This window comes from Jaculus jaculus, chromosome 8, assembly GCF_020740685.1.
Source record: "Jaculus jaculus isolate mJacJac1 chromosome 8, mJacJac1.mat.Y.cur, whole genome shotgun sequence".
NCBI lineage: Eukaryota > Metazoa > Chordata > Mammalia > Rodentia > Dipodidae > Jaculus > Jaculus jaculus.
Window position 1 is genome coordinate 57,917,996 of NC_059109.1, and position 25,557 is coordinate 57,943,552.

At 40.1% G+C, this 25,557-nt stretch overlaps 1 protein-coding gene across 14 annotated transcripts in view; it reads right to left on the reverse strand.

The window, feature by feature from the left end:
- Mga (MAX dimerization protein MGA) overlaps nucleotides 1-25,557 on the reverse strand; it is a 137,810-nt gene that overhangs the window by 37,448 nt on the left and 74,805 nt on the right. For 11 of the 14 annotated variants that reach the window (XM_045157278.1, XM_045157280.1, XM_045157279.1 and 8 more), the window contains 8 exons: nucleotides 23,490-23,621; nucleotides 23,152-23,256; nucleotides 21,137-21,804; nucleotides 20,217-20,556; nucleotides 7,880-8,103; nucleotides 4,212-4,391; nucleotides 3,586-3,655; nucleotides 835-1,352 (listed from right to left, as the gene is read on the reverse strand). In XM_045157278.1, coding sequence (XP_045013213.1) covers nucleotides 835-1,352; nucleotides 3,586-3,655; nucleotides 4,212-4,391; nucleotides 7,880-8,103; nucleotides 20,217-20,556; nucleotides 21,137-21,804; nucleotides 23,152-23,256; nucleotides 23,490-23,621 — 2,237 coding nt within the window. The remainder of the gene's footprint in view (nucleotides 1-834; nucleotides 1,353-3,585; nucleotides 3,656-4,211; nucleotides 4,392-7,879; nucleotides 8,104-20,216; nucleotides 20,557-21,136; nucleotides 21,805-23,151; nucleotides 23,257-23,489; nucleotides 23,622-25,557) is intronic. The other 3 variants (XM_045157284.1, XM_045157283.1, XM_045157282.1) reach the window with 2 other exon arrangements.

A 25,557-nucleotide genomic window follows, 5' to 3' on the forward strand; every position in this document is an offset into this window, starting at 1 on the left:
TTTTAATAATACAACCTACCTATTGTAAGCCAGACATGGTGGCTCATGCTTTTAATTGCAGCATTTGGAAGGCTGAGGTAAAAGGATCACAGTGAGTTCAAGGCCAGCATGAACTACAGAGTGAGATCCAGGTCAACCTAACAATGAGAGACAATGCCTCAAAAAAAAAAAAAAAAATTGCTAAACAGCTAAGAGATATTTTGTCCTAAAACCATAGCTATACTAACAAAATCCTATGAAGTGACTATGATTTAAATGACATATTAAATTTTTTTCCTAGGGCTAAGGATGTAGTTTAGTGGTCAAGTATCTGCCTGCGTAGTATGGAAGAGCTCCTAGGTTCAACTCCTAGGATTGTGAAACAAACAAAAACCACCCCAAGTTTCTAAATATAGGCACTGCTTATCTTATCTGCTATCCTTAACAATCTACATATTTTTGTTTTGAAAACTTTCTGCCAATAACATAGCCTAAGAACCAGATGGAATTCCTCAATATCTTTGCTTGGTTGTCAAAGAGTCACTATAGCCCAAGCAATAAAGCTTAAAAACTGCAACACTCTGAAAAAACTAGAAATAAAACTATAAGCTAATACAAAGGTTCTCTAATTCTGTTTGTAAATATGCCAAAATTCACCCCAGGAATCCATCTAACCTAGGCTTTTTGCCAAAAAGGGTTAATGATTTTATTACCCCATCTAAGGAAATACAAAGACAAATGAGTTAAGGCCAATAAAGAGCTCTAAAGAGAAAAGGAAAAAAAAAAAAAAAAAAAAAGCCAAGGTGTTGCCTAAGTACAAAAAGGTGCCATACCCAGATTAAAGATAATTCTCACCTGGATAAGCCCAGATGTAGTTGAACTGGGTTTACGTTTATAGGCCACAAGCTTCCCTGCAGGAGAAAGCCCTGCATAAAAGGGCAGACCTTTGCCTCCATGTAATCTCTCCCTCACTGAATCCAGGGCATTTGTCTGCACAGGAGAGAAATCATCCATTTTCCCAGGGGACAATGGACCATCAGGAGTCTCTGATCCAGATTTCCCAGCCATATCATCTTGGTCTTGACATGATGGCATAGAGATTTTCACATGAGAAGAATAAACAGGGGGGTTCTTCTCACCCCGGCTCTTTCGCTGAGAAGCCAACTCAATGATGAAACTGCCCACCTTAAGTGACTGTGGCATGTTGCTATTGATGTGCTGGGATAAGATGCTCAAAATCTTGTTCCGATCCTCCTCCCAGTTGCAGTCTGATATGATCTCTATGAGTTTGGTGGGACCACCAGGTGACTTCTGATGCACATAAGAGGTAGAAGATGACTCCCCTTCATTACAGGAAGATTTCCAGCTCTTTTCTGATTAAAAGAAAAAAAGTGAATTTCTACATCACGGCACTATTACCGAACTTTGAAAGAAATTCATATTTCTCTGTCCTGGTCCCCTAATACTTAAGAGTGGTGACCTATTACTATGCAACCTGAATATTCATAGTTTTTACAGAAAAAAAAATCTCACAGAATTAGACTACAACTGTCCTCACTATCCCACTAACTAAATTCTCATGAAAGGAGAATTTCCTTAACACTGCTCTAAAAGGTCATAACTGTTTAATTATAACAATGTACTACCTTGCACATACAGTGTCAGCTATACTCACAGTTAGGCTTACTTTATATAGTGTACTGTTTTGATACCCAAACAGAAAAACAAAGATATGTACAAGCCTACTTTGAAGTATATAAAGGTGAAGAGTCAACACTAAATAACAAAAAGCAATGTTTCAAAGTTTTTTGAAGGGCACACACTACCTTCTAGTTTCTACTGCAAACTTTTGTGTCTCTATATACGATTTTTCTTTTTCCACACTTTGTATGAAGATCACTCAACCCCTCAAAGTTGTTTTTTTTTTTCTTTTAGAGGTAGGGTCTCTAGTCCAGGCTGACGTGGAATACATTATGTAGTCTCAGGGAGGACTTGAACTCACAGTGATCTTCCTACCTCTGCTCAAGTGCTGGGATTAAAGGCATGTGCCACCACGCCTGGCTCCCCCAAAGAATTTCTACCTATGATGACAAGTTGACAAGATATGAATTTCATTAGGCAGATTTCTACAGCAGAATTTCTCAACCTATATACACTAAAAAATGAATTAGATCAAGGAGCTAAAGGCCATCACCATCTCCAGGCAGGTTCCCTCTACCCTAGCAGCTGCCTCCACTTTCCTTAACATCCTCTAATATACCACACATTTTATGTACCACAGTATTTAAAAAGAGCAGCACAGGCTAGGTATGGTGGCGCACACCTATAATTCCAGCACTTACAAGGCAGAGGTAGGAGGATCCCTCTAAGTTAGAGGCCACCCTGAGACTACATGGTGAATTCCAGGTCAGCCTGGACTAGAGAGAGACCCTACCTCGAAAAAATATTGTGAGGTCATAATCTCATCTCAGTATTTCTGGCAGTAACCTCTATAAAGTAAATTAGTGAGAGTCTTTCCATTCTCCCTCTGCAGTGGTAGCTAATTTCAATAGTTAACAATACCTATATTGTTGAGGATTGAAGAGGTTAAAAAAACATTCCATGGCCTGGAGAGATGGCTTAGTGGTTAAGGCACTAGCCAGCAAAGGCAAAAGAACAAGGTTTGATTCCTCAATACCCATGTAAAGGCAGATGACAAGGAGGCACATGCATCTGGAGTTCATGTACAGTGGCTAGAAGCCCTGGTGTGCCCATTCTCTCTAACTGCCTCTCTCTCAAATGAAAAAATAAAATTAAAAAAAAAAATTCACTGGCCAGGAGTGATGGCACACATCTTTAATCTCAGCACATGGGAGGCAAAGGTAGGAGGATCGCTGAGTTCAAGCCCAGCTTGAGATTACATAGTGAATTCCAGGTCAGCCTGGGCTAGAGCAAGATCCTATATAAACAATAACAGCAACAACAACAACAAAATTAACTGAACTTAGCCCTTTATGCCTCCTGCAGTAAAATACCATTTCAACACAAATGGCCTTTCTTTGATTTTTAAGGAACATTAACCCAAATAATTGGAAAAGACATCAATTCATAGGAGTTGTTACAAATAGCATAGGGGACATAGTCTGAATTGCTGTTTTTATTTTTTTTTCTGACATTAATAATTCAGAAATGGGCTAGAGAGATGGCTTAGCAAGGTGCTTGCCTGCAAAGCCTAAGAACACTTGTTTGAATCTCCATGTCCCATGTAACCAGATGCAAAAGTGACACAAGCATGCAATGTCACACGTGCACAAAAGAGTGCACACATCTGGAGTTCATTCACAACAGCTGGATGGCCTTGGTGTGCCCATTCTCTCTCTCTCTATCTGTCTCTCTCAAAAATAAATTAAAAATGAATAATTCAGTCCTATTTCTAATCATTATCAAATATTAAGAACTAATTTAACCAGCACTTGGGAGGCAGAGGTAGGAGGATCGCTGTGAGTTCAAGGCTACCCTGAGAATACAGAGTGAATTCCAGGTCAGCCTGGGCGAGAGTGAGACCCTACCTCAAAAAAAAAAAAAAAAAAAAAAAACTAATTTAAAAAACCTAATTTTCACTCTTACCTTGTGATTTATCAGAATCATCCTCTAAGTCACAGATGAGTTGTTTTAAGGACTGCTCAGAATCAGGTTCCTGAAGGAAGGAAAATCACAAAAATATTTCATTCAACATACATTTAATTTCTTTCTTTTTTTGGTTTTTCGAGGTAGGCTCTTTCTCTAGCCCAGGTTGATCTGGAATTCAGTATGTAGTCTCAGAGTGGCCTCGAACTCACAGTGATCCTCCTACCTCTGCCTCCCAAGTGCTGGGATTAAAGGTGTGTGCCACCATACCTGGCTTTTTTCTTTTCTTTTCTTTTCTTTTCTTTTCTTTTCTTTTCTTTTCTTTTCTTTTCTTTTCTTTTCTTTTCTTTTGGTTTTTCGAGATAGGGTTTCACTCTAGCTCAGGCTGACCTTGAATTCACTATGTAGTCTCAGGGTGCATTGTTTTTTAATTACTTTAATTTAATTACTTAAGGGCCAAAAAGAATAAATACTTTTAACAACACTGAGTAATAGGATAGGCACAGAAACAATGTCTTGGGGACACTAGGGAAGGTAAATTATTCTGGCAGCAATGCAAACTGTTATGAATGAACACCAGCAACATGGAATTATAAATGAAAGCTATTATGAAAAAGTTAATTCACCTTTGTACTACAGTTCTCAGGACTAGAACACGAGCTCTGCTGCTGAAATGGTGGAGACGTGGACAGGGATGGGGATGGCTGTCTCTGCTCCACTTTCTTTCGTTCGTACACTCGAACTCGAGCACAAGTCATCATGCTCTCAAAGTACAAATAGACTGGGTCTTTGTCCTCCTCCCGTATCTGTAAGTTTCAGACACAACAACAACACCCTGTGATAATGGTGAAAAAGGACTTCAGAAGTAATGTATTCAATCTTCGTTTTCATTATAGCAGTTGAATTTTCTTCTTGTTTTGAGACAGAATTTCACATAATCTACCATGCCCTTGAACTCTTGATCTCCCTAAATTTACCACCACACCTAGCTAGCTAATGTAATCTGTAGTATCTGCTGGTGACTGGCTAAATGTATATACCATGCTCACCAAACTGCTTGTTAAGTAAGCACTATTCCTAATGTTCATACCCATATATTAATGCTACTCTCACTTTTGGTTAGAGAAGCTTCTCTATTCAATGGTAGTGACCTTGGGATTACTAAGAAGGCACCATGGTGCTAAAAGGAAGTGACAGGAGTGCTCAGTACTGAAACATCTCTATCGCACCTTCCAAGGCTCAGGGTCCATTGTGGAAGAGATGGTGGAAAGAATGTAAGAGGCAAGGGAAGGGTAGGCATCCTTACAGTGTGCTTCTCCACAAAATGGCCTTGATATCCATGATCTTGCAGTGCCTGACATACCTACACACACCATCATAATAGGAGGAAAAGATGATGACATAAAAATATTAAGAAAGACTGATTGGGAGAGGAAAGAGGTGTGATGGAGAGTGGAGTTGCAAAAGGGAAAGTGGAGAGGAGGTAGAGAATTACCATGGATTGTTGTCTATAATTATGGAAGTTGTCAATAAAAAAAACCAACTAAAATATTACAAAAAAGGGGCTGGGCATGGTGGTGCACCACCTTTATTTAATCCCAGCACTTGGGAGGCAGAGGTGGCCTCCTATGAGTTTGAGGGCAGCCTGAGAGCATATAGTGAATTCCAGGTCAGCCTGGGCTAGAGTGAGACCCTACCTCAAGAAAAAAAAAAAAAAAAAAAAAGGTGCTAGAGAGATGGCTGAGTGGTTAAGGCACTTGCCTATGAAGCCTAAGGACCCATCTTCAACTCTCCAGATCCCAAGTAAGCCAGACGCACAAAGGTAAGGCAAGCACAAGGCTGCACATGCCCACTAGGTGGCACAAGCATCTGGAGTACAATTTAAGTGATGGAGGCACTCGAGCATCTATTCTCTCCAACCCCCTCTAAAATTAAAAAAAAAAAAACCTAATACAAGCTTTAAAATTTAGGTAGTTCATATGCACTAAATTTTGTATTACTCAGAAAAGGTCTGTTTTTTTAGGAGGAAATTCCCTCCCTCCCTTCTTTTTTCTTTTCTTTCAGTGGTAGGGGTGATGGGAGGGAAAAATTTCTGATAGGCCAGATAGTACTTCTAAATCATTGTGGTGAAGAGTACATAACAAGGACTGATATTTTGCTAAAACACCATAAAATAAATTACTAGAAAAATAAAAGACATGTAAAATTGCTGCAAGAAATAGTTAACTTGCTAAAGAAGGTTTTAAACATTTGCTCTTCATTTCTATATTAGCTTCATCACAGATCAGTAACAGTTTTAGATGACATTAGTGCACAGACTGTGCACACTGTGTAGTACTGTAGTCAAGATCCTCCTTCAAGTTATCAGACCAAGAAGACTGAAACAGATTTTGTACTTTAAGAGTTTAAGCTACTGACAGAATCAAAGAACTGCACTTTTACTTGTTACTCTTAACAAAGCCATACCCATTGTTACTTTAAATCTTAAACTTTGCTACTATAGTATAAAAAGTTTTTCCTTTAAAAAGCTTTTACTGAGCTGGGCATGTTGGCGCACTCCTTTAATCCCAGCACTGGGGGTGGGGGGCAGAGATAGGAGGATTGCCTGGGCTACTGTGAGACCCTACCTCAAAAACCAAACCAAACCAAACCAAAACAATAACAACAACAAAAGCTTTTACTGAGCTGGGCGTGGTGGTACATGCCTTTAATCACAGCACTAGTGAAAGATCACTATAAAAGGATCTCCATGAGTTTGAAGTCAGCCTGAGACTACAAACTAAGTTTTAAGTCATCCTGAACTAGTGTGAGATCTCAAACAAACAAACAAACAAACAAACAAACAAAACCTCATCTTGGGAGATGAGGATATGGCTCAGTAAGCTTCAGTAGGTATAATGCTTGCCATGCAAGCATAAAGGTCTGAGTTTCGACACCTAACACATATTTTAAAAAAAGCTAGCAAAGGGCTGGAGAGATGGCTTAATTGTTAAGGCACTTGCCTACAAAGCCAAAGCACCCAGTTTGATTCCCCAGGACCCATGTAAGCCAAATGTATACATGGTGACACATCTGGAGTTCCCTTGCAGTGGCCAAAGACCCTGGTGCACCCATTCTCTCTCTAATAAATACATTTTTTTTAAAAAAGGACTAGAGAGATGACTTAGTGGTTAAGGTACTTGCCTGTGATGTCTAAGGACCTAGGTTTGATTCCCCAGTATCCACATAAGTCAGATATGCAAGTTTGCTCAGGTATGTGGAGGTCATTTGTAATGACTAGAAGCACTGGTGTGCACACACTCTCTCCCCCCACTCAAATAAATTAATAAGTCTATTATTATTTATATATATTTTATAATTTTATTTATATTTTAATTTATTATTATTATAAATAAATAAATTTGTTATTTATTTAAAGCTAGCACAAAGCTGGGTGTAATGGCACACAACTTTAATCCCAGCACTTGGGAGACAGAGATAGGAGGATGTCTCTGAGATCTAGGCCACCCTGAGGATGAATTATAGGTCAGCCTCAGCTAGAGTGAGACTCTACCTTGAAAAACAAACAAACAAAAAAGTTAGCACAGTGGTGCATGTCTATAATTCCAGTACTGGAACAGTGGAGATATGAGGATCACTGGGGTTTGCTGGTCAGCCAGTCTAGCCTCATCAGAGAACTCTAAGTTTAGTGAGAGATCCTGTACCCAAAAAACTGCGTTGGGCAGGGGAGATTGTTCAGTGGTTAAAGGTGCTTGCTTGAAAAGCCTGCTGACCCAGATTTAATTCCCCAGTATCCACATAAAAACCCAGGCACACAGTGGTGCATGCATCTGGAGTTTGTATGCGTGGCAGGAGGCCCTGGTATGCCCATTCTCTCACTGCCTGCCTACCTCCCTCCCTTCTATTTTCCCCCTTCCTCCCTCTCTCATATAAATAAATACATATTTAGAAATAAAACAAAAGTGCCCGGGTGTGGTAGCACATGCCTTTAATCCCAGCACTCGGGAGGCAGAGGTAGGAGGATCACCATGAGTTCAAGGTCACCCTGAGACTACACAGTGAATTCCAGGTCAGCCTGAGCTAGAGTGAGACCCTATCTTGAAAAACCAAAATTAAAAAATAAATAAAAGTGTTAGCAAATAAACTCATTAAGCTAGAAAGCAAGATACCTTAAACATTACCTGAAAGCAAAACTGTTTGCAGAATAGTAACTAATATCACAAAGAGTAACCAATATCACCTTTACAAATGATTTATGTAACTTACAATAAAAAAATGCAGACTCCAGGCTTACCACAGGATTGGGTTTGGGAGTATATGCCCGTGCAGGTTTAATTCCAGTGAATAGCTTGCCCTTCACAGTAGCAGGTAATACTTCTGGTTGAGGTAATAGCGATTTCATAGGCTCAATGATAGAAGGCGTTGGGATATACACTGGCTCTGGATCTACTTCACCTTCTACTTTCACCCATAATGGGTAATGTTGAACAGGCTGTTCAGGTTCTGCTTCACATATAGCTTTTTTAGTCAGGGGAAGAAAAAGAAAAGAAAGGTTTTAAGATACTTTTGGAAACTTAGGTTCAGAACTGAAGCAATGCTGAAATAAAATATGATTCCATGAAAAGGCAGGAACTCCAAAGAGTCACGCAGACGATCCATAAAAGAACTCTAGTTGTCCTCATGTACAGTATTCAGTAAGTAATCAAATCAACCAGACACTGCCTGATGCACAGGAATGAGCAGTTAATAAAGAAGAAAACAGTAGGGCTGGAGAGATGGCTTAGCAGTTAAAGCACTTGGCTGCAAAGCCAAAGGACCCAGGTTCAATTCCCCACGACTCATACAAGGTCCTGGCACACCCAGTCTATTTGACTAGTTCTCTCTCACAAACAAAGAAAGAAATTAAGCTGGCCGTGGTGGCATACACCTTTAATCTCAGCACTTGGGAGGCAGAGGTAGGAGGATCGCCGTGAGTTCAAGGCCACTCTGAGACTCCACAGTGAATTCCAAGTCAGCCTGGGCTAGAGTGAGACTCTACCTCAAAAAAACAAAAAGAAGATGGTGGCATAGGTACCACGCCAAACCAGCCTAGGGGGGTAAAAGCCAAAACAAACAAACAAACAAACAAAAAAACTCAGCAAAATACACACTTTTACTAAAAAGTGAGGTGTATAGGAAATTGAAACAGCAGCGGAGAAGTAGGAGAGATCCAGAGCATCCAGAGCCCATACAGGCCGGCAGCCACCAGGCTCAGGTAGAGCCACAGGAAAAGCCAGGTGAGGGGAGCTTCCACTCACACCGGAGCACTCTGCAAATTCAACAAATGTGAAGGGAGAGCGGCAGTGAACAACAGAGGAGCAGATCACAAGGTAGAAGAACACGTGGAACAGCGTGAGAAATACAGCAGTGGACCAGGGACCCGGCCACGCCAACTTGAACTGACAATGGGACCCAAGCAGGAGCAGAGGTAACTGGAATTACACCAGGGAAGGGTCTCACCTGGTCACAAGCTGACTTGGAACCCTCAACAGATCAGAAATCATAACCTCCTTGCTGTCAGGATTAAGGGTATGGGTGGGGCACCACACACCCTAAGGGACAGTTAGAAGATCTGTTTGTCATAATACCTACCCTTGGATAAATACTCTGAGCTGTTTTTCCTTGAAAGTGTACATTGTTTAGTTAAATTTTAGAATCTGCCTATATATTGTTCCACTCAGCCTACTTGAATACTCTCAAAGGAGGCAAACCCAACACCTAGGGTCACTTTTGTAGATACTCTGAGAGTCTTGAGAGCCAACCTAATGCCTTAAGCTCCTACCCTGAAGTTATATAACATCAGATTGTCTGATACATCTAATAATACCCAGCTAACTCGAAAATCCAATCATTAAATAATCCAGGATGCAGAAATATATACATTATAACACAAGAAACACCAAAAATCAAGACACGAAAAAGTATTAATGCATCAGAAATGACCTCCAGTGAGAACGAGTTAGAGGAAATGCCTAAGATTTCAAAAGAATGATTGTAAGTATGTTCAAAGAAGAAATCAAAGGAATCAAAAAGGAAATCAAAGTAATAAAAGAAAACACAGGACATAGACTTAGTGAAATAAAGAGGTCAATACTAGACATAAATAAGGAAATAGAAATAACGAAGAAAAACCAGTTACAATTACTAGCAATGAAGAACACAGTTAATAAAATAAAAAACTCTGTAGAAAATCTCACCAGTAGAATGGATGAAGGAGAGGACAAAATATCTAAGCCAGAAGAGCAGGTGGGAGATCTACTACAGTACAAAGAGAAAGACAAACTAATAGAAAAGTATGAGTGGGAAATTCAAGATATTCTGGACACTATGAAAAGATCAAACTTAAGAATTCAGGACATAGTAGAAGGAGAAGAATTTCACTCCAAAGGCATAGTAGGCGTCTTCAACAAAATCATAGAAGAAAACTTCCCCCAAATTGGGAAAGAGGTGCCAATGCAGACACAGGAAGCCTTTAGAACACAAGACAGACAAAACCTGGAAAGAACCTCTCCCCGCCATATTATAATCAAACTTCCAAACACACAAACCAAAGAAAAAATATTGAAAGCAGTCAGAGAGAAAAATCAAGTTACCTACAAAGGCAAGCCTATAAGGACTACAGCAGATTACTCAACACAAACTTTAAAAGCCAGAAGGGCGTGGAGTGATGTATACCAAGTCCTGAAACATAACAACTGTCAACCAAGGTTACTTTATCCTGCAAAACTATCCGTTCAATAGACGGAGAAATAAGGACATTCCACAACAAAAGCAAGCTAAAAGAGTATTTGAAGACAAAACCAGCTCTACAAAAAATACTTGGGGGCTGGAGGAAAGGTTTAGCGGTTAAGCGCTTGCCTATGAAGCCTAAGGACCCCGGTTCAAGGCTCGGTTCCCCAGGTCCCACGTTAGCCAGATGCACAAGGGGGCGCATGCGTCTGGAGTTCGTTTGCAGTGGCTGGAAGCCCTGGCGCGCCCATCCTCTTTCTCTCCCTCTGTCTTTCTCCCTGTGTCTGTCACTCTCAAATAAATAAGTAAAAAATGAACAAAAAATATTAAAAAAAAAAACTTGGAACCGGGAAAAACAAACAATACTCAAATACTAGTTAACACAAGAGAGTAAAAGTAAAACCAGAAGAACTAAAAACAAATGGCAAAAATGAATACATACCTCTCAATATTATCTCTTAATATCAATGGCCTTAATGCCCCAAACAAAAGACATAGGTTCGCAGACTGGGTTAAAACTCAGAATCCTTGAATATGTTGCCTCTAAGAAACCCACCTTTCTACAAAGGATGGACACTATCTTAGGGTGAAAGGCTGGAAAACGGTGTTCCAAGCAAATGGACCTAGAAAACAAGCATGAGTTGCTATCCTAATATCTGACAAGGTAGACTTCAGGCCAACATTAGTTAAGAAACATAAGGAAGGTCACTTTATACTGATTAAAGGCACCCTCCAACAGGATGACATTACAATCCTAATCATATATGCACCTAACATGGGGGGCCCCAAATTCATCAAACAAATGCTATTAGAACTAAGGTCACAGATAGCACCAAACACAGTGGTAGTGGGTGACTTCAACACCCCACTCTCATCAATTGACAGGTCATACCGGGAAAAAATAAACACAGAGGCATCTGGACTAACTGAGGTCATAGAAGGAATGGACCTAACAAGTATATACAGGACATTTCATCCAAATGCTGCAGAATATACATTCTTTTCAGCAGCACATGGAACATTCTCTAAAATAGACCATATATTAGGACACAAAGCAAACCTTAACAAATACAGGAAAACTGAAATAATTCCTTGCATGCCATCTGACCACAATGGAATCAAACTACAAATCAATAGCAAGAAAGGCTATAGAACATACACAAAATCATGGAAATTAAACAACACACTACTAAATGATGAATGGATCAATGAAGAAATCAAGAAGGAAATCAAAAAATTTATAGAGTCAAACGATAATGAGAACACAACATACCAAAATCTTTGGCACACAATGAAGGCAGTCCTAAGAGGCAAATTTATAGCTCTAAGTGCCTATATTAAGAAATTAGAAAGGTTAGGCTGGAGAGATGGCTTAGCGGTTAAGTGCTTGCCTGTGAAGCCTAAGGACGATGGTTGGAGGCAAGATTCCCCAGGACCCATGTTACCCAGATGCACAAGAGGGCACACGCATCTGGAGTTCGTTTGCAGTGGCTGGAGGCCCTGGCGTGCCCATTCTCCCTCTCTCTCTCTATCTGCCTCTTTCTCTCTCTGTCTGTTGCTCTCAAATAAATTAAAAAAAAATTAGAAAGGTTGCAAGTAAATGACCTAATGCTTGACCTTAAAGCATTGGAAAAAGAAGAACAAGGCAAACCAGAAATCAGTAGATGGGAAGAAATAATAAAGATTAAGGCAGAAATTAATGAAATAGAAACAAACAACAACAACAAAAAACCCCACAATCGAAAGAATCAATGAAACCAACAGTTGGCTCTTTGAAAGGATAAACAAGATTGATAAACCCTTAGCAAATCTGACCAAAAGAAAGAGAGAAGAGACACAAATTAAGAAAATTAGATATGACAAAGGTAACATCACAACAGATGCCAGAGAAATTAAAAAATCATAGGGACATACTATAAAAGCATATACTCCACAAAGTATGAAAATCTGAAAGAAATGGATGAGTTCCTTGATTAATATGACCTACCTAATTTAAGTCAAGATGAGATTAATCACTTAAATAGACCTATAACAAGCATGGAGATCCAAACAGTTATCAAAAATCTCCCAACTACGGCTGGAGAGATGGCTTAGCGGTTAAGCGCTTGCCTGTGAAGCCTAAGGACCCCGGTTTGAGGCTCGGTTCCCCAGGTCCCACGTTAGCCAGATGCACAAGGGGGAGCACGCGTCTGGAGTTCATTTGCAGAGGCTGGAAGCCCTAGCGCACCCATTCTCTCTCTCTCCCTCTATCTGTCTTTCTCTCTGTGTCTGTCGCTCTCAAATAAATAAATAAATAAATAAATAAAATTAAAAAAAAAAATCTCCCAACTAAAAAAATCCTAGGCCTAGATGGATTCACTGCTGAATTTTACCAGACCTTCAAGGAAGAGCTAACACCATTGCTTCTTAAGCTTTTCCAATAAATAGAAAAAGAAGGAAATCTACCAAACTCATTCTATGAAGCCAGCATCACCCTGATACCAAAACCAAGATAGAACAAAAAAAGAAAATCACAGACCAATCTCCCTCATGAACACAGATGCAAAAATTCTCAACAAAATATTGGCAAACAGAATACAAGAATATATCAGAGAGATCATTCACCCTGACCAAGTAGGCTTTATCCCAGAGATGCAGGGATGGTTCAACATACACAAATCAATAAATGAAATACATTATATAAATGTACTGAAGGACAAAAATCATATGATCATCTCATTAGACGCAGAGAAAGCATTTGACAAAATCCAACATCCCTTCATGCTAAAAGTCCTACAGGGACTGGGAATAGAAGGAACATATCTCAATATAATAAAGGCTATTTATGACAAGCCTACAGCCAACATATTACTAAATGGGGAAAAACTGGAAACTTTTCCACTAAAATCAGGAATAAGACAAGGGTGTCCACTGTCCCCACTTCTATTTAATATAGTACTAGCAGTCTTAGCCCAAAAAATCTTGAATATCTAAAACAATACTGAGCAACAAAAATAAGGCTGGTGGTATCACCAAACCTGATTTTAACTATACTACAGAGCCATAGTAACAAAAACAGCATGGTACTGGCACAAAAGCAGACATGTAGATCAATGGAACAGAACAGAGGACCCAGATGTAAGTCAAGGTTAGCTATAGCCACCTGATATTTGATAAAAACGCCAAAAATATTCATTGGAGAAAAGACAGCCTCTTCAGGAAATGGTGCTGGGAAAACTGGATATGTTTCTGTAGAAGGATGAAAATAGATTCTTCTCTCTCTCCATGCACAAGAATTAAATCCAAATGGACTAAAGACCTTAACATCAGACCAGAAACTCTAAAACGGCTAGAGGAAAAAGTAGAGGAAACCCTTCTACATATTGGTCTTGACAAAGACTTTCTGAATTGCTCAGGCAATAAAACCACAGATTAACCACTGGGACCTCATGAAATTACAAAGATTTTGTACTGCAAAGGACACTGTGAATAAAGCAAAGAGGCAACCTACAGAATGGGAAAAAGTCTTTGCCAGCTATATTATCTGATAGAGGGTTAATATCTAGGATAACAAAGAACTCAAAAAGTTAAATAACAAGAAATCAAACCAATTAAAAAATGGGCTATGACATTAGGAATTACTAGCTCCAGAGCTGTCGAATGGGGTTATGCAAACTCTTGGAGAATGCCTTTAAAACAGCATGCAGGCCTAAGGTAGACTAACTTCTCCCTGCCTTATAAGATCCCTGGACAATAGGACAGCCTTTCCCACCTTCCCTTTTCCAGCCACACTTCTCCCACTTTACACAATTAAAGCACCCATCTCACCCTGGGGGAAAAAAAATCTCATTCTGAGGCCAGTCTAGGAAACAAATGGGACACAAGGTGACTACAGATGTGCCGCCAGTGCACACGTGAATGCCTAACCTCAAGCTCGGGGAGTGGACCTGAAGAACGTCCGCCTGAGCCATCAACTGGTAAATCAATAAAGACAATTTTAGCCACTTGATCACTATGCTTGTGAATTTAACCCAGCTAACCAAAACAAATTAAGAAAAAGTAACAATGCTAAATGAAATCTCTTATTCTCTTCAATTTGTTTATGTAAACAAAACTTCAGTGTATACATTAAAAAAGAATGGAAACTAAAAATGAAGCTAAATAGAGAGTTCTCAAAAGAAGAAATATGGATGGCATATAAGCATCTAAAAAAATGTTCTACATCCCTAGTCATCAGGGAAATGCAGATTAAAACTATGTCGAGATTCCATCTCACTTCTGTCAGATTGGCTATCATCATGAAAACAAATGATCATAAATGCTGGTGGGGATGTGGTAAAAGAGGAACCCTTCTACACTGCTGGTGGGAATGCAATCTGGTCCAGCCATTGTGGAAATCAGTGTGGAGGTTCCTAAGACAGCTAAAAATTGATCTACCATATGACCCAGCTATAGCACTCCTAGGCATATATCCTAAGGACTCATCCCATTTCCTAGAAGTACATGCTCAACCATGTTTATTGCAGCTCAATTCATAATAGCTGGGAAATGGAACCAGCCTAGATGTCCCTCAACAGATGAGTGGATAATGAAGGTGTGGCACATTTATACAATGGAGTTCTACTCAGCGGTAAAGAAAAATGAAGTTATGAAATTTGCAGGAAAATGGATGGATCTGGAAAGGATTATACTAAGTGAGGTAACCCAGGCCCAGAAAGCCAAGAAGCGCCGCATGTTCTCCTTCATATGTGGATCCTAGCTACAGATGATTGAGCTTCTGTGTGAGAAGGAAAAAACTAAGTAGCAGAGACCAGTAAATTAAAAAGGAGATATAAAGGGAAGAGAAAGAAAGGGAGGAGGGTACTTAATACGTTGGTATTGTATATATGTAAGTAGAAGAATAGATTAACGGGGGTGAACAGGCCCAAAGTGAGGTCAGGGGAAGAGATTGAGTAAAGGAAAGGTGGAGGGAGGGCTAATCAAAATCTAAGAGGATGCAAATAAATCATATGGAATCCTCCGGTTTCAGACAATGGAACTCTCAGGAGCCATAGATCATTGTTAGAAAAATTTCAGTACCAGGGATAGGATTCCTTCCAGTGAGTTGTTGGCCAGGGAGGTCCCTGATGTCCCCAAAACATTATAGGACATTGCCAAGGCCCTTGGTTTCCCACCAGGAATTGATGGTAAGACCCTCTTGCTGAAGACTCCACATACTTGGGCTACAAGGCCACTGAAAATTCCTGCTGGAACTGAGCTGGTAACCTCCTCCATGTACACCAGCTGAGAGAAAGCTGGAAGAAGCCATTCTACATGTAATTCAATGGGAGAAAGAGATACCACCAGGGAAGATACTCAACAGTAGACACTGCAAGCCTTATAATTGGCCAACCAGGCCAAATGAGCCAATGGGTGCAATAGTGGCATGTTTGTCATGGTGGAAACCAACTGCCCTCCAATTGGACTGGAGGCCTGCTCCATGGGGGGTGAACACATCCCTGATACTGAAAACTTAAAACAGGAGTAGTCATGAGCCCTAGGGGTGTAACATCTGCTGATGTCTGGATAAGTGTATATACTATGCTTATCAAACTGCCCAGTAAGCAATCCTCTTAATATTCATACCCTTATATTAACGCTACTCTCACTTTGGGTAGAGAATCTTCTCTTTTCAGATGGCAGTGACCTTGGGATGACTCAGAAGATATAGTGTGGGAAAGAAGTGACTGGAGTACTGAGTAACATCTCGATCACAACTTCAAAGGCTCAGGGTCTAATGCGGAAGAGTGGCAGAAAGAATGTAAGAGCCAAAGGAATGGTAGGACTGCTTACAACATGTTCCTCCAGACACAAAATGGCCTGAATATCCATGACCTCACCATGCCTGACACTACCTACACAAGACCATTATAAGAGGAGGAAAAGATCATGACATCAAAATAAAAGACAGACTGATTGAGATGGGGAGGGATATGATGGAGAATTTCAAAAGGGAAAGAGGGGGGTATTACCATGGGATATTTTTTATAATCATGGAAAATGTTAATAAAAATTGAGAAAAAACAAACAAAAAAAGAATTCAAGATGTCAGACTGCCTGTCATACTGTCTATATAATTTCTGAGCTATCAGAGCTCAGTACTCAGGTCTTAGAACTTATTCTTGAGTCAATATTAACATGAATAAATTTTCTAATTCTCTACTCTATCTCTGGTGCCATCTCTGTATGACTCAATTTTAATAGCAGGTCCTGGTACACCCATTCTCTCTCTCGCCCTTATATTTCTCTGTGCTCTCAAATAAAAAATTTGTTTTATTTTTACTTATTTTTTGTTTAAGGCAGGGTAGGGTCTTGCTCTAGTCCAGGATGACCTGTAATTCATTATGAAGTCTCAAGCTGGCCTCAAGCTCACAGCAATTCCCCAACCTCTGGCTCCCAAATGATTTATTATTATTTATTTATTTATTTATTTATTTTAGAGAGAGAGAAATAGTGCACCAGGGCCTCAGCCACTTCTATCAAACTCCAGATGCTTGTGTTACCTAGTGGGCATGTGCAACCTTGAGTTTGCCACACCTTTGTGTATCTGACTTACGTGGGATATGGAGTCGAACATGGGTCCTTAGGCTTTGCAGGCAAGCACCTTAACCACTAAGCCATCTCTCTAGCTCTGATGTTTTTCTGAAGCATAAACTGAAGGGCCTTGTTATATTAGAAAACTTAAGCTGGGCATGGTGGCACATGCCATTAATCCCAGTAGTCAGGAAACAGAGGTAGGAGGATTGTTGTGAGTTCGAGGCCAGCCTGGGCCTACATAGTGAGACCCTACCTCGAAGAACAACAAAATAACTAAATAAAATAAAGAACCAGCAAAATCATATTCAATATACTTGAATAAAATGTAAAGGCTGGCATAGTGATGCATTTAGTCCCAGCACTTGAAAGGCAGAGGTAGGAGCACTACCATAAATTTGAGGCCACCCTGAGACTACATAGTGAATTCCAGGTCAGCATGGCCTCAAGTGAGAAACTACCTTGAAAAAACAAAATAATAATAAATAAATGCAAAGACAAATAAAAAGAATGTTAATAAGGCTGGAGATCCAGCTCGGCAGTTAAAGCACTTGCCTGCAAAGCCTGAGGACCCAGGTTTGATTCCCCAATACTTACATAAGCCAGATGCACAAGGTGGCACATGTGTCTGGAGTCCATTTGCAATGGCTAGAGACCCTGGCGTGCCCATCTCTCCATCCCCCTACCTCCACCACCTTTTTCTCTCTCTCAATAAAATACTAAAAAGAGCAATAAGGTTGGAGAGATGGCTTAGTGGTTAAGGTATCTGCTTGTGAAGCCTAAGGACCAAGGTTGGATTCCCCAGTACCCAAGTGAGCCAGATGCACAAGATGGTGCATACATCTGCAGTTTATTAAAGAAAGGGAAAACAAAAAAAGAGCAATAGTTGTTAATAAAAAAAAAGAATGTTAATAAAAAGTAAACTTGGCCTACATTTACATCATACTTTATCCAAAAGAAATAATCTCTCTTTTTGTGACTCTATTATATCCTTACACTGTACCCAAATGTCCAATCACTTGGGCAAATGGCTTTAAACCACGACCAGGAGGTAGTCACTACACATTCCTCTGGACATAGAAGATAGGATTATTGAGTTTATAGATCACCTGCATGTTTTCCTAAGGAACATCTGTGGAGGTTACAGAAAATGGATGCAACTAAAATGTTCAAAGGCATTCTAGAAGTCAAAATAAGGTTATGATTCATTTACCACTTAAAAAAAAAGGCCATTCTGGAAGAAAATATTTGAAAAATGTGTGAGCCAGACATGCTAGGAAGAAGTGCTGTGGAACTGTCATCTGCACATGATATGGTCATTGTATTCATGAAGTCACAGCAGCTGCGGTACCTGCACAAGAGTTGTACAGAGACTCTATCAACATTCCATCAAGGATCAGGAAGAGAGACTCCTGTGCCTCACAGAGGCGCTACTGGTTCATGCTGGACATCATGGTCTTCAGATGATTAGCCACAGTAAGTTGCCCGTGTGCCAGTAAATAATCTACCACCTATGCTTATGTCAGCAACCGTAATGAAACTCAATGGATTATAACATAAATGGAAGGGGAGGGAAGAGGAGAAGAGAGGAGGGAAAGGAGGAGAGAGAAGACAACACAAAACAGGACAATTCATGGAAGTGGGAAGGAGACTAGTTGGGAAGAAGGGGTTTAGCCTTCTAAAGATTAGGATGAGCTGGTCATGGTGGTGCACACCTTTAATCCCAGCATTTGGGAGGAAGAGGTAGGAGGATCATCATGAATTTGAGGCCACCCTGAGACCGCATAGTGAATTGCTAGAGTGAACCTCTACCTCAAAAAACCAAAAAAGAGGGCTGGAGAGATGGCTTAGCGGTTAAGCGCTTGCCTGTGAAGCCTAAGGACCCTGGTTCGAGGCTCGGTTCCCCAGGTCCCACATTAGCCAGATGCACAAGGGGGCGCACGCATCTGGAGTTCGTTTGCAGAGGCTGGAAGCCCTGGCGCGCCCAGTCTCTCTCTCTCCCTCTATCTGTCTTTCTCTCTGTGTCTGTTGCTCTCAAATAATTAAATAAATAAATAATTTAAAAAAAAAAAACAAAAAAGAAAAAAAAATTTAATTTAAGTATTTTTATTCGGGGCTTGAAATATTGCTTAGTGGTTAATGCCCTTGCCTGCAAAGCCTAATACCCAGGTTCAATGTCCCAGTACCCACAGAAAGCCAGATGCAAAGTGGCACATGCATCTGGAGTTTGTTTACAGCAGCTGGAGGCCAAGGCGTACCCATTCTGTCCCTTCTCTCTCTCTGATTGCAAACAAACTCCAGATGCATGCTCCACTTTGTGCTTCTGGCTCTATGTGGGTACTGGGAATCAAACATTGGTCATCAGGCTCTGCAGGCAAGTGCCTTAACCACTGAGCCATCTCTCCAGCCTCAAAAGTAAAACATTTCTTTTAATTTTTTTGTTTATTTTTATTTATTTGAGAGCAATAGACAGAGAAAGAAGGAGGGAGGGAGAGGAGAGGGAGAGGTGAGAGAGAGAGAGAAAATGAGCACACTGGGGCCTCCAGCCACTGCAAACGAACTCGAGACACATGTGCCCCCTTGTGCATCTGGCTAATGTGGGTCCTGGGGAATCGAGACTCAAGCGGGGTCCTTTGGCTTCACAGGCAAGTGCCTAACCACTAAGCCATCTCTCCAGCCCATAAAATATATATATATATATATATATATATTTTTTTTTTTTTTTTTTTTTGTTGTTGTTGTTGTTTTGTTTTTTTTGAGGTAGGGTCTCACTCTGGTCCAGGCTGACCTGGAATTAACTCTGTAGACTCAGGATGGCCTTGAACTCACGGCGATCCTCCTACCTCTGCCTCCCAAGTGCTGGGATTAAAGGCGTGCACCACCATGCCCGGCTAAAATAAAATATTTTTTTAAAGTGTGCCCTGGGGGCTGGTGAGATGGCTCAGCAGTTAACAGCACTTGGGAGGTAGGGAACCAGTGACAACTCCAGGTTCAGTGAGAGACTTCATCTCAAGGAAACAATGCAGAAGAGCAATAAAGGAGGATACCCAGTGCTCTACTCCAGCTTCCACATGCATGTGCCACACACATCCACAAACACATGCATACACTATATATACATCCATAACCACACATGTCGTATACACATACCCAAAATGTGTCTACATTGCACACCATATGCAAACAGCAAGTATGAGTAATAGGAATTGAAATTCTTATCATTATCTGGACCAAAGTAGGCAAAACTATGTTAAAATAACCATAGTTTTACAAAAGTAAGTTCATACTGTTTTCATTCAATTAATACTCACTGTATTCTAGCTTCTTTCTTTTCTTTTTCTCTTTCAACTGTTCCTCATCATCATCTCTAATGCCTTCCTTTGTCTCTTCCCCCAGAGCATCATAAAATACTGTATCTCGATGTGTAGCCTTCTTTTGGAAATGTTTTGCTTTGGATCCTCCTTTAACAAGTACAACTTTTCTTTTCAAACAAGTGCAGCCAAACATGCAGTCTGGTCTACGGCAATGAGCAGGCTGTCGCTTCTCCAAAGCTAAACTGGAACATATACATCCCAGGCGACAGAAATCATTGTTGCATGGAGGGGCTCGTTTCCTTATGATTGTGTGGATAGGTTTAGTTTTGAGAGATGCCTAAAGTTAAAGCACAAAAGTTATAACTCTACTAAGTCATTCACCAAGAAGAGCATCAAAAACTTACAGTCATACATTGTTTTTCCTCTGATTGTGAGTATAACCTAAGAGTCATAGGCTCAAAGGACAGAACATGAATATAACTAGGGCTCTGAGCAATCTTTTACTCTGGGGCATACCACAAATATTCAAAAGAATAAATATTCTAGTTATAACCAAAATATAAAGAACAGAATTATTTAATAGAAATTACTATCATGTTCTTGAGCAAGAATGGACAAATTTGAAAAGAAAAACCTGACAAATCCATGTGGAAAATGAAACAGATTTTTGAAACACTCAGTTAACCTTTACATAGCAGAGGAACCTTTCTCAAAAGCCAAATTATACTGTCTCCCTCTAGTGGTAGGAGAGAGTTATACACTAAGGACAAGTTGGTAAAGAGTAAATGGGCAAGTTACCTCCTTAGTTGTCACTCAGGTACTTAGAAAGTTAAAGCTATCTGATCATTTTGCTAAAAAGCCTCAGTCTCACTTTTAGCCAAGCACAAATATGCTAAGAGAGAAGAGCAAATACTTACCTGAGCTGTAAGCAGAGTTGTCAAGGAAACATCTGCTCTCTCTTCTGTAATATAGGTCCTTGGTTTTCCTTCCCAAAGCGCACAGTCTTCCAGGTCCATAAGTTTCACTTGAGATTTAGATAAGCCTGCAGGGCGAGTTCCCTGCTGCTGCTGCTGCTGTTGCTGCTGCTGCTGTGCTTGCCGCAAGCTAATATGCTTTGGAAATGTATTTTCCTCTAAAGTTGACACAACCAAGTTCTTCACCTGATTATCAGACATGGCATTCAAGGAATTCTTCATAGCCTTATCTCCTGGAATCACATGAGGAGGTTTCTGCTTTGGTGAAATGGGATATGGCAAAATGGATTTGTAAGATGATTTAGTTCGTCCACTGAGTATTGTCTGTCTGTTTTGAGACTTTGCCTTCCGAGTGGCACTAGGTGAAGAATGAGACTTCAAAGAGTAAGAGGTAGAAGGGGAAATGGTAGATTGCTTCTTTAGAACACTATCAAGTGTCCGTACATAGCTGGTACTCTTTGTGGGTAGCTGGTACACCACAGGAGACGTGGGAGTATTGCAAGAAAAACCAATACTTGTTTCCATTAGCTTGCCTTCATTTTCCAAGTATTCATCTAGCTTGTCACTACAGAAAGCAGAGCGGTTTTTCAATGAGCCCTCTGAATTTCCACCTAGAAAGAAGGATGGACAAGACAATTAAAATCTAGGAGACATTTTTCTGTCCCTAGGGATCTAAAAGACTAGGTGTACTGAGCTACTGAAATATCTACATTTATTAAGCTTTTATTTTTTTAAAAATGTTAATAGCTGCCCATTGTGGAAAACAGTGTGGAGGTTCCTAAAACAGCTAAAGATCATATGACCCAGCTATAGCACTCCTAGGCATATATCCAAAGGACTCATCTCATTTCCTTAGAAGTACATGCTCAACCATGTTTATTGCTGCTCAATTTATAATAGCTGGGAAATGGAACCAGCCTAGATGTCCCTCAACAGATGAGTGGATAATGAAGATGTGGCACATTTATACAATGGAGTTCTACTCAGCAGTAAAGAAAAATGAAGTTATGAAATTTGCAGAAAAATGGATGGACCTGGAAAGGATTATACTAAGTGAGGTAACCCAGGCCCAGAAAGCCAAGTGCCACATGTTCTCTCTCATATGTGGATCCTAGCTACAGATGATTGGGCTTCTGTGTGAGAATGAAAATACTTAGTAGCAGAGGCCAGTAAGGTAAAAAGGAGACATCAAGGGTAGAGAAAGGAAGGGAGGAGGATACTTAATAGGTTGATATTGTATATATGTAATTACAATGATTGTAATGGAGAGGTAATATGATGGAGAATGGAATTTCAAAGGGGAGGAGGATGGGAATTACCATGGGATATTTTTTATAATCATGGAAAATGCTAATAAAAATTTTAAAAAAAAGAAAATAAAAATGAACTGAGCTCCAGATCAGCCTGAGCTAGAGTGACACCATGTCTCAAAAAGAAAAAAAAAAAAAAAGAAAGAAAAAGATGTGCAGTTTGAAAAGGGCAGGGATTAGATTGAACTCTAGAGTGTGGCAATGGGAAAAACAAAAATTAGTAAGTCATTATTTTCAGTCCAGTTTCAAGCATGGAAAGAAAGGGTAAAGAAAAATAGTTAAGGGGTTGGAGAGACGGCCAGTGGTTAAAGGTACTTGATTGCAAACCCTGCCAATCTGAGTCCAATTCCCCAGTATCCATGAAAAGCCAGATGTACAAAGTAGCACATGCAATCTCTTCTGTAGCCATTCTCATTCATTCACTCATTCATTCTCTCTCTCCTTGCAAATAAATAAATAAATAATATTTAAAAGGTAAAACTAAACAAAATATAAGGACACTAATTACCAGCAAGCTATAACAACAAACGCCTGTAATGTCAGCACTTGGGAGACTAAGTCAGTAGGACTGAGAGTTCAAAGCTAGCTGTTTAAAAAACTCTCTGACAAACAAGAAAAAAAAAAAAAAAACCAAAAAAAACTAATTACCTTCATTCCTGGATGCAGAAGCATTATGAAATTTTCCCCTCCATCCCTTAATCTTGGTAAAGTCATTGGTCTTCCCTGTCCTAGAAACAAAAGGAAACCCAGCATCTGCAAAAGAAGTCAGAGATGACCAAAATTCTAGCAAGCGAATATCATACATCAAATTGCTAAGACATTATCTAAAATGGGTTTATCATTTATTAATACTATGCTAAGAGACAAATATTTTCTTTAAAATATGCTAAATGTCTCCAACAAAGGTTCTTCTTTTTTTTTAATCACAAGCAATCTAAACTTTAAGACAAAGAGTGTGTTTAAGCTTACAAATTCTACATACTCACCAGGAGAGGCAGGGTTGGTTCCTGTAAGGTTCCAAAAAGGAAAGCTAGTGGCTGGAGCCAAAGGCAGCTGTACTCCCAAGTATTTAAGATCAATGCTCACTGTTGGATCCACTGAATTGAGTTTTAAGCCCACTATAAGAAAAAAGGACCACTAAGTCATATTGTCTTCTTTTCACTATTTTTTAAAACCATTACCTCAAACAATTAAAATAGAGGAAATGGGAGGTGAGGGAGACCTGGAGAGATGGCTCAGAGATAAAGACGCTTGCTTGAAAAGCCTGACAACCTAGGTTCAGTTCCCTTGTATCCAGGTAAAGCCAGATGCACAAAATGGAGGATACACCTGAAGTTTGTTCTGGTGCACCCATACTTTCTCTTCACAAATAATTTTTTTAACAAATAAATTTTAAAAATATTTTTGGGAGCTGGAGAAATGGCTTAGCAGTTAAGGTGCTTGCCAGCAAATCAAAGGATTCGGATTCAGTTCCCCAGTACCGATACACAAGGTCGTGCATGCACCTGGAGTTTGTTTGCAATAGCTATAGAGGCCCTGGTGTGCCCATTCTCTTTTTCTCTTAAATAAACAAAATACTTAATAAAAATACTTTTAGAGGCTGGAGGGGTGGCTTAGCAGTTAAGACTCCAGTCTGCAAAGCTGAAGAATCCCAGTTCGATTCCCCAGGACCAATGTAAGCCGGATGTACAAGGTGGTGCAAGCTTCTGGAGTTTGTTTGCAGTGGCTGAAGGCTCTGGCGTGCCCATTCTCTCTTTCTCTACCTCTTTATCTTTCAAATAAAATTTGAAAATATATTTTTTTAAAAAAAGAATACTTTTAGGGACGGGAGAGATAGGTCACCAGTTAAGGCACTTGCCTATAAAGGCTAACCATCAGGGTTTGATTCCCAGTACCCATGTAAAGCCAGATGCACAAAGTGGCACATATCTGGAGTTCATTTGCAGTGGCAGGAGGCTCTGGCACATCCCTTCTCTCTGTGTGTGTCTCTCTTCTATCTTTATCTGCTGGCAAATAAATTATTTTTTTTTAATTTATTTGCAAGCAGAGGGGAAGGGAAAGAGAAAGAATGGGTGTGCCAAGGCCTGTTGCCATTACAAGCAAACTCCAAATGCACATGCCACTTTGTGCATCTGGCTTCATGTGGGTACTGGGGAATCAAACCCAGACTTTAGGCTTTACAAGCAAGAACCTCTAAAAACTGAGCCATCTCACGGTCCCCAAAAAGACTTTTCTTAAAAAATTATTTATTTATTTATTTGAGAGCAACAGACACAGAGAGAAAGACAGGTAGAGGGAGAGAGAGAATGGGCACGCCAGGGCTTCCAGCCTCTGCAAACAAACTCCAGATGCGTGCGCCCCCTTGTGCATCTGGCTAACGTGGGACCTGGGGAACCGAGCCTTGAACCGGGGTCCTTAGGCTTCACAGGCAAGCGCTTAACCGCTAAGCCATCTCTCCAGCCCCAAAAAGACTTTTTTGATGAAACAAACAGTGAGAACTTCCTACTTTCATGTGTCCCCTTATGCTTAAGAGGAACAATACCTGAGATCATCTTCTGGCTTTCATACACATGTGCACCTACATACACACAAATAAATAAAGTGGCTCCTAATCCATGCCTCTGGCATTACGTACTTGTCTAAGCACTCCCCACTACCCTTAAGCATGTCAAATACGGCACAGGGCATAGGAACATACATGACTCTGCATGATAACTTAAGAGTTATAGGGCTGGAGAGATGGCTTAGCAGCTAAGGTGCTTGCCTGTGAAGCCTAAGGACCCAGGACTCTCCAGATCCCACATAAGTACAAGGTGATGCCTGTGGTCACACATGCACACAAGGTAGTGGACATGTCTGGAGTTTGATTACAGTGGCCAAGGCCTTGGCATGCCAATTCTTTCTCTTTCTCTTTCATTAAAAAAAAAAAAGCCAGTCTATTGAGCTTGCCTAAAAAAAGAAAAAAATAAGAGTGTACAACATCCATCTTGCTACTAGAATTTCACATAAATAACCTTTTGTTGTTGCTGTTGTTGTTTGTTTGTTTTCATGGTA